At 42.1% G+C, this 14630-nt stretch overlaps 1 protein-coding gene across 2 annotated transcripts in view; it reads left to right on the top strand.

The window, feature by feature from the left end:
• Positions 1 to 14630, top strand: part of EIF3M (eukaryotic translation initiation factor 3 subunit M) — a 1227752-nt gene that overhangs the window by 477130 nt on the left and 735992 nt on the right. For both annotated transcript variants that reach the window (XM_044058942.1, XM_044058943.1), the window contains one exon: positions 12303 to 12386. In XM_044058942.1, coding sequence (XP_043914877.1) covers positions 12303 to 12386 — 84 coding nt within the window. The remainder of the gene's footprint in view (positions 1 to 12302; positions 12387 to 14630) is intronic.

Here is a 14630-nt window from a genome sequence, read left to right as displayed (position 1 = left end):
AATGGGCTAGAGGAAGAGCTTTTTAAAATGCTTGCAATGCAGTAAGCACTGCTGTTATCTCATGGACATTGATTTGTAAATTGGCTTCTATTGAGACAGAGTGCCTTGGACTGTCTTGCCCAGAACCCCCCCCCCCATCACCTCATCTGGGAGGCGTTCGTGGTCACTATGGCTGAGGGTTCCGGAAAGAGAAAGGGGCAACACAGAAGAACTTGATTTGAATGTATCCACCAAAGAAGGTCCTTTTTACAAAAGCTGGTGATCAAAACTTGATTTGACAATGGGTGATGAAGGATAGACCTTTGGGAGGCTGTTTTCCATTGCAGAATTCTCATGTGTCATCTGGCTAACGGTACTAAGGTTATGGAAGCTGCCATAGAACCTAGGACTTGTAGGACTAAACGTGCTGGAACCTTCTTTTCTGGAAAGTAACAGTTGTATCTGATTGAGAAGTCTTTGATATCTTTCTGGAGGAAGAGACGCTATTTATGTCTGCGTATTTAATAATGCTGCTATGAATTCCAAAGTTTGTGTTATGGTTAAGTGTGACTTTTCTAAATTTACTGTAATCCCCAGATGGGAGCAGATATTGAGTGTAGTCCCTGGCTAATTCCAACTGATGCTTGGTCAAAGTGGTTGAGCCAATCGTCCAAGTATGGAAACACTTGGAATCTTTGCAGTCTCAAGTGAGCTGCTACGATTGCCTTGCCTTGCATTTGTTGAACACCATGGGGGCTGTGGAGAGTCCAAAGGGCAGTGATCTGAATTGGTAATGACTGACTCCCAGCCAGAAGCAGAGAAACCTTTTCGAGCACTTGTCCATTTTTGTGGCAGTATGCCTCTTGAAGGTCTATAGAGCACATCCAGTCATTTTTCTTTAAAGAGGAAAAAGATGGACTGTACTGTGACCATCCGGAACTTTGTCGAACTGATTTGTTCACTAAGTAAATATCCAGTATTGATGTCCAGTCCCCTGTCTTTTTTGGCGCTAAAAAGAATCTTCAAGTAAGTTCCAGATCCTTCTTGGTCTGGTGGGACTTGTTTGATGACTCTCTTGTCCAGCAGTTTTTGAATTTCTTGTACTGCTGAATCCCTCTGATTGGGTGGAACATCTGGATATTTCTTGTAAACTGAGGGAGGCTGAGAAAAGGGAATGGTATAGCCTCCTGGTACAATTTGTTGCACTCCGGAATCTGGTTTGTCTAGCCAGATGTTTAGGTGCAAGGATAAGCATCCCCCCACTGCCTCCAAAGGAAGACAGGCCTTCATTCAGGAACTCTGAAAGGGCTTACCTGGGAAGGAGTCCCTGAAGCCCTGGTTTTTCAGATCACCTTTGTCACAAGATCAGCATCTTCCGTTTTAGTTCCCCCCTCTACCTTTGGGGGAACTCCCTCCACGTGTGTCTTGGAAAAGCCTTTGGAGTTTTTTGAACCACATTTTTCCACCACTCCTCTGGTTCCTAGAAAAGGACTTTTGGGGGCTGGAAAAATGTACACCCACAGCAGTAAGGGTCTTGCCATCCTTCTTACACCTGGATAAAGTCTCTTTCACTATTTGGCCAAACAAGGATGTTACGTCAAAAGAAGCATTGATGAAAGAAGACTTGAATGGTTTCACAAATTCACAGAGGCACATCTGGGTGTGTCTTTTAATTGCTACGCTTGTACCCGCCTCTCTGGGCGCCACTTTGGCTGTATGAGAATTCACACTCATGGATGAGTTGGGCACAGACTCCAGGGTCGCCAACTGAGAAGCAACTTTCTCGTGTACTTTCTCAGCCACAGCTCCTGACAGAGTATCCGATAACTCCTTGATCATATCCTGTTGGAGCCTGGTGAATTGTGCCAAGTAGTTCAAGGACCTTGTAGCGTAGACCCACTTTCCAAATCTGTCCATAGCCTGGGATTCTCTGTTGGGTGGATGAACAAAGGAACTTTCCTCAGCCAGTTCCTTTTGGTGGCTGCCGCAATGACCATAGCATCCACTGCAAGACGCTTAGCCCAAAATTGGGTGCCGATAGCATCTTGTCTGGTCTCTTGGGGATGGGCTGAACAGAATCAGTAGCTTTCCATGCCCGCTGTGAAATCAACTGAATGAGATCAGTGGGCTGCTTCATCCAAGAGGTAGACTGGCGGGTGCCAAAAGCCTGCAGGTAAATAGACACCTCAGAGGAATGATTTTGGGATTTCCAGTCACCCCACTGTTTATGGATTTCCAAGATGTCTTGAAAGGCGACATCATCAAGGTGTGACCAAGGGGACCCTTCCCCCTTATCGAAATCTGTATCTTTGGTGACTGATTCCTGCGGGGAATCCAAATGCTTCCTTTTGCACTTCATTTTTTGAGGAACTTCCTCAGGGGGATAGTCTGGGGAGATATCTGAGGACGACAGAACCTGTGGCTGTGTAACTTTAGGTTTTGGTACCCGCTGTTCCAGTGGAGAGACTGGAGGAACATCAGTGGTAGAGAGGGGTACCTATTCCAATGGGGTAGGTGCCAACTGTATCTCTCTAAGAGAATGTGTCCTCTGCATAGCCTCAAAGGCTGGTTCCTCTGAAGAGGGAATGAAGCCCGGAACTGAGAGACTGCCTCGGAACCGAGGTCACCTCCCGCTCCGAAAAACCAACCATCGAGACTGAATATGGAGAGGAACTCACTCGACCTGAAGCTTCAAGGAGCAAGAATGGCTCCAGAAAATCTGGAGCAGAGACCTACTCCCCAGAACCGTCAGAAGCCACAGCTCCGGGAGGTCTCCGGTTCAGATATAACTTAAGAGCTCAGTGTGATAGCCAGCTCCACATAAGCAAACAACTCCAGAGCTTACTCAGTCTGGTGCCGAAGGAACCGGAACAGTGGACTCTAAAGCCTTCGAGGATGTTGGAGGAAGAGTCATAAACAGAGTAAAGGATGTCTAAGTACCAAAACTAGAAGGAATTTGTGCCAAAGATGGACCATCAAGTCCTCTAGCCCACAAAATGTTGTTAATTATCCTCTCCACATCGAGGTCTGACAATCTTTTGGTGGATCTGACTGAAGAAGAGGTAGGAGACTTGGGCCTCTGCAGGAATACTTCAGGTGATTCTCCAGCGAAGGGATCTATGGAGGGTGAATAAGTTGTTACTGGTAGATGAAATAGTCACATCTGGAGACGAGGCCTTCGAGGTGGAAAGACTTGAAGTTTTGGTTTGATCCAGAACTGGTTTTCAGCACCGTGGTGTCAGAAGCAGAGACTTTCGGTTCTGGTGAAGTTGTAGGAACTGAAGTCTTCAACTTTTTTGTTTTCGGAGCCTGTGGAGAAGTTGGAAGCAAGTGGCTTCTTTTTTTAGCTTTGTCCATGGAGGATGAAGAAGAAGAAGAAAGCTCAGTTTTGGCTTTGTCTCCAGTAGATAAGGCTTCCCCAAAGGCAGATGGCCGAAGACCTTTCAAGATCAATTTATTATGCCTCTCAACTAATGCCCTGTGACTAAAAGTATGATACATGCAGCAGTCTTCTTGGAGATGGAGAGGGCCAAGGCTGTTAACACGTAAGGCATGAAAATCCAAGGAGGGGATCTTATGGTCGCACTTCTGGCATTTTGTGAAACCAGAAAGGGCTTTACCCTCATCAGTCATGGTAATAAGAAAAGAAGTGAAAGGGAAATAAGACTTTTTTTTTTTTTTTTTTAAGTTGTCTATCAACGATGGTAGAGAAGAAGTACACAAATGTGTACGGACAAGGAAAGAGTAAAATAGTTTTCCTTTTTGCCCTTCTATCAACTATGATAGTCACAGAGTACACAAAGTGTAAAGACAGGCTAGAAGGATATAAATATATCCGTGATGATATAGAGAATACCCAAAGGGTAGAGAATGGGAGAAAAATTTTAAGATTATAACAGAAATTTACCTAAACAAAGGAAAGCTCAAGAGTCTCAGCTAAATGTGACCGTTTCTGAAAGTGGCAAATGAGATCTGAAGTAATTGTGAGAGAGGGATTCTGGGTAGATATGAAGCTTGAGAGTTTTTGACTGGATGGAGCTGTAGTAACGGCTGATTCTGTTCCGATATTGGAACCAAACCCATCTGTTAAGGATGAAATGAAGGTAGACAACATCAGATCAGTGTGTTTCAGAAATTTAGAAAAAAAATACTGTTTAGAGACATTTATGGAATGGGGACATTAAATGTTTGGGTAATTTGGTTGTAGTTGATGACAAAATGCAAAGTTTGTCCAGTGTTATGTTATTAAATGGAAGGAGTGGGATAGTTAAATATTGGGGTCAACCTAAAACGTGTTTTCTTCTGGGTTGCTTGCTGATGATAGAGGTTTGCCCTAAAAAGATGCATACAATATGGAGAAACTCGATTTTCAATTAAAGACTGTGAAATGACTTGCAGAAAATGTGAGGGAGGGGGCTCATTACATTTTGAATACGAGTGGCTTGAAATTGCTGAAAATGATAAAATATCGGGAGGGGGTATATTATATAAGATAATCTTGATTTTGATAAAAATGTTACAAGTGAGTTGCATGAGGAAGAACAGAATGAATGAAACAGTATGTATTGAGGAAAAGTACAGAGAATCAGTTTAATGTGCAAACGCAAAATATGTATGACATTTTAAGCTAAAATGAAATTGAGAGAAGTTGGAGTAGGGAAATTGAGTAATACCGTTAGGAACGGTAAGGAAAAAGTTTTTCTTAAAGCAAAAAGAGTTGCAAAGGAGGGGAAGGGATAACTTGAATGTTATTTCAATAACTGTTAACAACTTAGAGTGAAGTAAGACATTTAATGGTGCTAAACAATTGTGTGAAGAGCAAAAAGCTGATGTATATTGAGAACGTACTAGATCCTTTTATAAGGTACAGGAAGACCAGATGTAAAAGTTGTAAGGAAAGAAATTTGTTTGGAGTTTTGAAAGGGAGCTGTGTTCAGGTTTATGAATATTGTTCAAGAATCAGCAGCTGAAGCTGTTAGATTTTGCAATAATTGTTCTTGGGAGATGTGTGCTTTGTGATGTCAGATATAGGGGGAAGGTGTACAGAATGTTTGTCTTTTCGGCTTTTCCCGGTAAGGGGTCGCCACAGCGGAACTCCGGTCCGCTAATGATTGGCAGTAGATTTTTTTTTTTATGGTGCCGTGTTGAAGGTGTACAGAATAGTTGTAGTAAATCCTTACACTAACATTAAAGAGAGAGTTAGTATAATTGTGAAATAAAGAAATATGTGATAGTTTAGTCTACTAACACTATTATATCAATTTATTCTGAGAAACTGTGTAGGGAAAATAAAATCCATGTGTGAAGGTGTGTAGGGGTTATGATAATGTATTGAAAATTGCAGTTAGGGAAGGAAATAATTTATACATTGAGAATAGTGAATTTGAAAAGTTAATTAGATTATTTTGTTATAGAGTTTTAAAAGAAGTACGGGGGATGTATTTTTTGACCATGGGGCTATATGGGTTGAGGTAGGAGATAATGAACAGTGGATCAGAAAAGGCAAGGGCATACAAGGACTTGTGGGAGATAATTTAGTAAATCAGAATAGTTTAAGAAGCAAATGGATGTCTTATGGAATGGCTATTGCTTTGAGGCCTTTTTTATAAAACTTTGTCATTCTGTAGGAAAATGTACAAGGAGAAATGTGAAAGGGAGTATATGACGATAGAAAGGGATTTTGGAAAAAGAAAAAAAAAAGATGATTTATATAAGTAGCATCCAGGATTATGAAGAAGTTTTACATGCGCAGAGAAATAAGTCTTGGAGAATGAGAGGTGTCTGAATAAAAAAGTGGAAGAAAGTTTAAGATATGGTGAAGACAGGAGAAGGAAGTGACACCATTTTCTGTAAGAAAATCATGTTAGATGATGGAAATTTGACAGGCATGCTGAATAAGGTGTGCAAAATGCATTATGACCAAGAGAGGAGTATGAGAGGGGATTATATGACACAAAAGTAATAGCGGAAAATGAAATGGTTGATTAGATGGTTTTGGTAAGGCATCAGTGAGTTAGAGAAAAAGATGAGTAGAGCAGAGTTGTACAAGGTGTTAAAAGAAGTAACTATAGATAGTACAGAAGAGCCAGATGGGCTAGGGTATGGATGTTGTATATGGTGGCTGAGCAAAAAGTATGCAGTAGTAGAAGTTGTGAATAAGTGGTTTGAGCAAGGAATATGAGACTGAGAAGTGTGTAATGGTGTAATAAGGTTTATTTTTTTGAAAACGTGGGAGGACGAGAAATAGGAGGCTGCTCACATTATGTAATGTAGGTTGTACTTTTCATGAAAATATAGAAGGGAGATGGGAAAGTCATAGGGGAGGTGCAGTATGAAGGAATTTATGGGGTGAAGGGCAGACAGGTCACTTATAAAGAAGTGGTTGACTGTATTGGGAGAAAAAAAGGTGAGTGTAAGTTAGCTGCCTATAGTATGGAAAAAACATTCAGTAGTATATAACATGTTGTTATGTTGGAAGTTATTCATAAGCATCATTTGTGGATGATTTATAACTTTATAAACTCAGTTTATAATAGTACAGGGACTAAAGTATTGGTTAATGGATGGATTGGTACAAGGGTATACATTGAAAGGGGAGTGAAGAAAGGTTGCCCCTGAGTGATGTCTTATTTGTATTAATTATGAATGCAGGCATATTAAGATGCAGGGAGAGAGTGAGTTGAGATGTCTGAATAGGAAATGAGAGATGGGGTGAGAATTCCGGTATTTATTCCTTGGTACAGGCAGACTCTGAGCAAGAACTCCAGCAGAGGGTAGAATAATGGAAAGTAAAGCTGATGGTGCATGGGATGAAGCCAATTACAGATAAGACAGTTGTAATAGCAGCAAATGGGGGAAATCAGAAGCCGAGAACTGAGATGGAATATGTGTGTGTGTGTGTATACATATATATATATATATATATATATATATATATATATATATATATATATATATATATATATATATATAAAGCTTAGACATAAGGTATACAAAACAGTGGTATGACCAGTATTACTGTATGAGACAGAAACATGGGCAGTGAGGGCAGAGCAGTTGAGGAAACTAGAGGTGATGGAGATAAAGTGCTTGAGACAGGGGGTATGATGCATACTGTTCGACAGACTAAGAAATGAGGACATCAGAGCGGAAGCCCATGTAGCTCCAATTGCAAAGAAGATCAGACAGAACAGATTACAGTGGTTCAGGTACATGTGCAGGAAAGCAGAAAGACATTTTGGTGAAGACAATTTAGGACAGTTAGTTGGAAGGCAAGAGGAAACAAGGCCATCTAGTATAGAAATGGATTGATTGTATGAGATAAGACCTGCAAAGTTTAGGCATGAGTGTCAAAGAAGGTCGGAAAGTGACACAGAAGTGAGAAAGATGGCACCAGTTGACACAATACCCCAATGCCATGTAGAAGATGGGAAAAATGTGATGATGCTGAGAATAGGATGTGGGTGGAAATGATTTATGCAGTTGAGAAAGTGAAAAGTATTGTAAGTGCTAAACAAGTTCAAAAGTAAAAGATTTGGAGATGCTGTAAAAAGTGGTGATGGTGCGGTGTTGACCAAAGTAGGATGGTGATTGGGTTTTGGAAGACAGATGGTAGAAGGAATTATTAAAAGAAATAAGGAAAATAGCAACTGTGTGGGGGAGCAACAGAAATGATATTTGCAAAAAATGTGAATTTGATGCATATATAATCGGGAAACTAGAATGGGATATTTAGGCAGGATACACGTATTTCCAAGCTGCCTAGAAAAAGAAGTGTTGAAAATTATTGTGGATATCATTTGGGATTCAAGGTTGATCCCCCGTTAAAAGAGGGGTTGTGTATTGTAAAAAAAAAAAAAAAAGATGAGGGATACGATTAAGGGGAATGCATTGTACCTTTAGCTTCAATTAATTTATATTGGAGAATGTGTAGGATGGCAAAGAAAGATGAAGATATAGTAGGAAAGATGATGCAAAGAAATACAAAGAACTTAAAGGGAAAAAGAGAAGGGTATGTAGAAATGAAATCTGAAACTCAAATCTCTGTCATTATTTAGTGACTTCAATCATCAGTGATTGGCCAGAAAAACATATTTAAGGAAAAGGCCAAGAAGGCAAAAATATGGGCTTTATGTAAACATCTGGACAGTTGACAGGCTATGATTGAAATGTATATCATTTTCTTCTCAAAGTTTGTTGGAAGTGATAAATTTAAGAATTAGTAATTGAGGTCAAGTAAGAAATATAATCTATTTTGTTTTGTAATTTTTATTTTATTTTATTTAACTGGATGAACCCCGAGGGATTAAATACTTCTTATCAGGGGCACCCTGGAAGGAATTTCTGGTCAAGTGACTTGCTCAGACTCCTGACTGAAATGAAGACCATAGAAAGCAAATCTAGGACTCTAGGATAAAGCTCCTTAGAAGTTTTTGTAGTCTTAATCGTGTATGATGTAGTCCTTTATGTGGATCTAACCAGCCAGAAGTAATAATGTGTAATATAAATGCAGTTTAATGGCGGTCTTTTAGAGAGCATGCCTCCCTTAAAACTGACATGCTTAGTAACTGCAGCAGTCACAGATTTAACTTCAAAGCTATTATGAGGTTGGCATATACCCAGATCTTCTTACAGTTTGGGTGTCTAGATAACATTGTGACAGCCTATCAATAACAGCCTACATACAAGTACCTCTTGGCTCTGAAAGTAAACTCTGTGGCTAATGAAGTTAACATTTGCAGGGCAGTGCTTAGAAGGCTGTAGAGTAGTGCACTGTTTTCCTGTACAGTGGTACAGTTCACTACAGTGTGTTGTTGGACATGTGATATCAACACAAGAAAGTTTTCATCGCTATGTCAGTGTTGCAATTATCAGTTTTCTGTGAAGCATTTTCATTTGTGACTGGCCAGAGCAAAGTATATATCCTTGTGGAAACCTAAAGCATATATGGAAGTATTTTTGAGAACAGTGTATATTCACTCTAAAGATGGTGGGGTGAATTCTGTTTTTTTATGTACCTGCTGTACTCTAAGTGGATGGATGGTCATGGTACAGTGGAGAAGAGTCTGACTGGTCTTACAAGAATTTTTGCATTAACTGTGGATCTTTTCAAATGTGTGAATTTGCATAGGGTATTTTACATCTCCAATTTATTTGGTAGTCATATACATAGTACTAAGGAAGGATAGCCTGTTTTCAGGTGTGATGTAACATCAGTAACATTTTTGAGGCAAGATGCAGGCTGGCAAATAATGTTGAGTTTATGTAATACTTAGGTTCATACTAGGCTATCTGCCCTAGGGCATTTATAAGCCTAGCCAGAATGTGTTTGGCTTTCGCCACCCATTTTAAATTTATTTTGCTGTGCCCTTTTTCGAGGTTAGTATACTGTGCCTCTGTCTAACAGTGACACAGAAGTGATACCCGGGGTAAACCTACGATCTCCCATCCACTCATCAAGATTCCTCTTGAATACAGTCAATGAGGGACTCTGCCTAACCTGGACTGGGATTTTATTCCAGAGTGAAGGGAGCCTCTGGGTTATGAATCTGTCCCTCCAGCATGTCCTATTTTATTGCAGTGCTGAGGTTCAAGTCTCTTGAGCGCGTAGCTCGATGGGATTTGGATTTTCTGAGGTGCAGCATGTCCATTAATTCCGGGTTGGACATGGCTTTATACGTCAGGCACAGATCGCCTCTGAACAGGAGGTATGTCACTGAGTAGAGCTGGAGTTTCTTTAACCGGGCAGCATATGGCATCTGTTTGAGCCCTTTGATCCTCTTGGTGAGGTACTTTTGGGGTCTTTCCAGTTGCTGCAGGTGTCTGGTAAGGTACATCCCAAAAGGGGCATTGTACTCAATTATGGGCCTGATGAGGGATGAGTAAAGAGGCACGATGACCTCCCCTGATCTAGATGTGAATCCCTTCATGATTAGGTGGGCTATATAAAATGTTTTTCTAACCACTTTGGCCATGTGGTTGTCAAATGAGAGATTGCTATCAACTTGGGTCCCCAGGTCCCTAATTACTTCTTCTGTACTTAATGGATTACCACCTATGTGGTAATTTGTGGGCACTTTGTTTTGCCAAAGGGATGACTATACACTTTGGCATTTAGCTTGAGCCATGGCTCTGGCACCAGTTGTCTGTTTCTATGAGGCCCTTTTGGAGGATGCTTGTGTCGGCTGGAGAGTCGATTATGGCGCCCAGTTTGCAGTCATCTGCGAACTTGGTCAGCCACAGTCCTTCCGTGTTGGCCTGTACCTCCGAGAAATATATACCGAACAAGAGAGGTCCCAGGACTGAGCCTTGTGGGACACCACTTGTAACTGGTTTGGAGTCTGACATGGCTCCAGCAATTCTAACCATGTGGGTTCTGTCCTTGAGCCAGTTTGCAATCCATCTAGTGACATAGGGGTTTATATTTAAGCTGGTGAGCTTATCTATAATGCCCGAGTGGGGTATTGTATCGAAGGCTTTTGCGAGGTCCAGGTAGGCTGTGTGGACCACCTCCCCTCGTCAATGGCCTTGGTGACTGTTTCAAAGAAATCAACCAGGTTTAAGAGGCAGGATCTGCCCTTAACAAAGCCGAACTGGGTAGGATCCAGTGTCTGTAGGTCCCCAGTATCTTTATTTATGAGGTCCATGGTGATCCTTTCCATAGCTTTGCAGACCAAGCTAGTCAGGCTTATGGGGCGATAGTTTCCAGGATCTGTTGAGGCACCACCTTTATGGAGAGGGACCACTGTTGCTGTACGCCACTCTTTGGGCACATATCCTGTAGTAAGGCTGAGATTGAACAGTAGTTTTATGTTTGGGTTTAGCTCTTCTTGGAGTTCATGTAGGATGCAGCCCGGGACACCGTCTGGTCCCATTGATGCTGTGTTTTTTGCTTTGGAGAGGGCGGCTCTTACCTGAGCATCTGAGATGTCAGGGGGGCAGCACTCTGCTGGGATAGATATTTGCCCTTTTGGTGGGGGGGGGGGGAGAAGTTTGCGCTGAACCTGTCAGCTGGGATGTTGGCAGTGTCTGTGGGTTCAGTGTATTTTTTGTCATTTTGGACTAATTCTGAGCATATCTGGGAATTACCACCCAGGTTCCTAACATAACTAAAGAAAGCCTTGTGATTATCCTTAGTGTCCTGTGCAGTTTTTCTCTCAAAGCTGGCCTTAGACAATTTTATGAGTGCCCGTAGTTTTTTGCTAATACTGATCAGTGATGCCTTCCCTTTTGGGATTTTGCTCTATCATTTAGTAGCTTCCTCCTTCTATTGTATAGTTTGTTTATGGCTGGGGTCCACCAGACAGGATGTCTGCCTTTGGAGGATTGGGTCTTGGTTTTATTTGGGATCGCATGATCCATGCATTCCTGAAGGTGTTCATAGAATGCGTTTATAAAGGATTCTGCGGTCTGGGCCGTATTTTCCACAGTCCCCAGGGCTTTGAAGGATTCCACCTCGGTTTTGAGGAGTGTGAAATTTGCTTTAGAGAAGTTTTTCACTGTGGTTTTCTGGGCAGGGGGTGGGGTCGGGATGTGAATATCCAGTGAGATTAGTTTATGGTCTGATCTTACCAGTGAGGGATACACTTCTGGTCTGGAGCATAGAGTCCCCATGTTGGTGATGATCAGGTCCAGTATGTTTTCCCCTCTTGTGGGAGTGGTAACAAGTTGTTCCATAGCATTTGAGTTTATAAATTCTAGGAATCTTTGGGCTAGGGTGTTGGAGCTAGAGTAATGCTCCCAGTCTGTTTGGGTAGTTGAAGTCGCCCAATATAATGGTGTTTGGAGAGACCTTCATATTTTCCAGTGTTCTCAGGAAGGCCGAGTGGGGTTCCTGGGTTTGGGAGGGTGGTCTGTAGCAGGCTATAAACTGGAAGGCAGTTTTTACCCACTGTTAGTTGCACAGACAGGAATCCACTACACACAGAAGCAGAGTAATGAACAGAGTACAATACTATTGGCAGACCTGCTAGTAGCTATCATGTATTTAATAGCTTGAAGTAAAAGTCACTGTGCGTTCACCCTGGAGAATGTAGGAAACAATATGTAACATGAGGTTCTCTCCAGCCAAATATACTCTTCCATACATGGTTATAGTTCACTTAAGTTGTTAGACAATATCCAAATTTTTACAGTATTTAAGACTTTCAGGTTGTTTAGTTATATGTATCTAAATGTATGTGCAAATTCATATCGTATGTTGCAAATGTTAAATGAAATTAATGCAGAAAAAGATTAAAATATGATTATAATAAAATGTGTATAAATGATGTAGCATTCTTTCATAGATTAATGCAAATAGTATCACTTTTTTTTTGTAATAGTGAGACTGCAGCGAAAATAATGGTTGAATTGCTAGGAAGTTACACTGAAGACAATGCCTCACAGGCTCGAGTTGACGCTCATAGGTAAGATAGTAGTGTGTTAAGTATTGCCTAGTGCTGTAACAGACAAATAGTGTGTGAGGTAACTATGGAAAAGCGTTGCCAAGGTGTGAAAAAAATATAACCATCTTAATTTGTAGACTTAAGGTGGAATGCATTTGTGATTCAGAAATATCCTCTTTGTAGCAGGAAGCGAGAATAGTTAAGGGGTATTTCTGCAATGCACACAGTAGTCTCAGGAGCTTTGACAGCAAGTAACGTAGTAATTTACTGTCATTTCATAGCCATGGCAAATTTGTTACTAAACAGGAGCCACCTCTTGTGGTAAATGTTGATGCTGCTGCCTCTGGTATTCTTCATATGTAGTCATAGGAAGTTATGATCTGATATTGTTAATCCTCGCTCATTCCTTACACATGGGTATCTTTTCCGACCTCAGAACCGAGCCAGCCATTTTTCAAGCTCACGTCAGCTTCAAACTCTCGAGCTAAACTCTTACCCATAATCCTCCTCTCACCCCAGATTTTGTTTGCCGCGTTGCCATTCGGTCGTGTCAAGCTGCTTCTCTTGAGCTAAGTATAGTTACTTGTCAAATAGTCATTTATATTACCTTTTCTGTCAGAAAAGTTTCTTTTTTGTTGTCTCTTACCCTATTGCATCTAGCGACCATATTTTCTTGAGTTTTTCTTCTCTTTTCTCTACTTTTTTACCGCGAGGTATTTCTCCCCTTACTATCATTGGTAATCTTTCCTTTTTTTCATACCTTCGGGTATTCTTTTGTACCATTGCTGGTACCCTTTTCTACTGTCTACTTTTTCTGTCATGGCAGATAAGAAAGGTTTAAACGGTGTTCTGATTGTGGACACAAATTACCTACATGTGATGCACACTCTTTGTATATTTATTGTTTGGGGGCGTCCCACTTATCTGTTGACCCGCCCTGTACTATCTGTGAAAATTTTTCTAATAGAACTTTGTTAGAAAGGAAAAACAAGTTGTTGCTGAAGGGACTTCTTAAATCTCCCTTTTCAGAGGCTATTTCTGGGTCGGAGGCCGCAACCCCTCCTAGAAGCCATAAGAAAATTTTGGATGTTCCTACCAAGGCTAAATCTTTGCCTTCGTCCCTGGCTGGGGACTCCTGCCAACCAAAACCTAAAAAGGCTAAAGTTTCGGCTCCAGAGCTCACTCAGTCAGCCCCAGTGCTTTCGGTGCCTAGACCTTCGGCTCCATTAATGATCTCGGTTCCTGCAGCCTTCACTATATCGGCACTGAGGGGCTCCTCAGTTCAGACTATTACTACTGTATCAGCACTGACCGCTCAGTTGGCGCAGATCTTGACCATGTTGGCTCAGACATCTTACTCGAAACTGATGCCTTTATTGTTGACTCCAGTTTTGTCGGTTCCAGCTTCGGTACCAACAACCACTTCGGCACCGATTCCTGTGTCGGTGCAGACCGTGACCTCGGCACCCATGACTTCTTCGGTGCAGACACCCGTAGTCCAGTCTCTCTCGGCACCGTTGTTCTCGGTGCGGACTGCTGAGATGGGCACTGAGTTTGCCTCTTCTGTGGACAGGCCTGTTTCTCCCTCAGTCTCTGTGAGGTCCACAAGAAGTCTTTCCGAAAATGATGTGTTGCGTCTTGTGGATCAGGTGCTCTTTGCTAGAGGTATCCCACCCCCCCAGGAGCTATCCTTCTTTGGGAGGTGGTCACCCATCTCCAAAAGACCCTTTCTTATTCTCCTCTTTCACTGCCTTTGAAGTCCATTGATATAGCACAGTCTTCCCCTTCTGCGGTTTCCTTTATGAATCTCACTAAGGAAACGCAGTTGCCTTCGTGGCAGGAAAGTTTTGCTACGACCCAGGATGTCAGTTGTGACGCGCACAATTTGCTGCTCCACAGCCATCCGGGGACTCTGGGTCGGCAGGCTGAGCCACTTAGGGGAGGGGTGACCCCTTTCCTGGACATTCACTCCTCTTCAGATGGACCAGCCTTCCAACTGATGGAGAAGGCTTTCGCTGCTGCTGGTGATACTGGACTGTCTATCCCTCCGCCCTCCTCTGGTACACTGGTTTCACAAGTCGCACCGAGCGGACACCGGGTGCAAGGGCCTCAGGACATATTCCCACAGGAAACCCCTTTTCTGCTGTCTTCCCCAGCTTCTCCCGCTGAGGAAGTCCAAACTGGGGTACCCCAGGAGTTTCACGTAAAGTCGCCCAACCGGGGACAAAAAAACCGGCAGTTTTTTGCAAAAAGGGTTTGGCCTCC

This window comes from Protopterus annectens, chromosome 17.part0, assembly GCF_019279795.1.
Source record: "Protopterus annectens isolate FY-2018-M chromosome 17.part0, PAN1.0, whole genome shotgun sequence".
NCBI classification, from domain to species: Eukaryota; Metazoa; Chordata; order Ceratodontiformes; family Protopteridae; genus Protopterus; species Protopterus annectens.
This window is presented reverse-complemented; position numbering and strand designations above follow the sequence as displayed.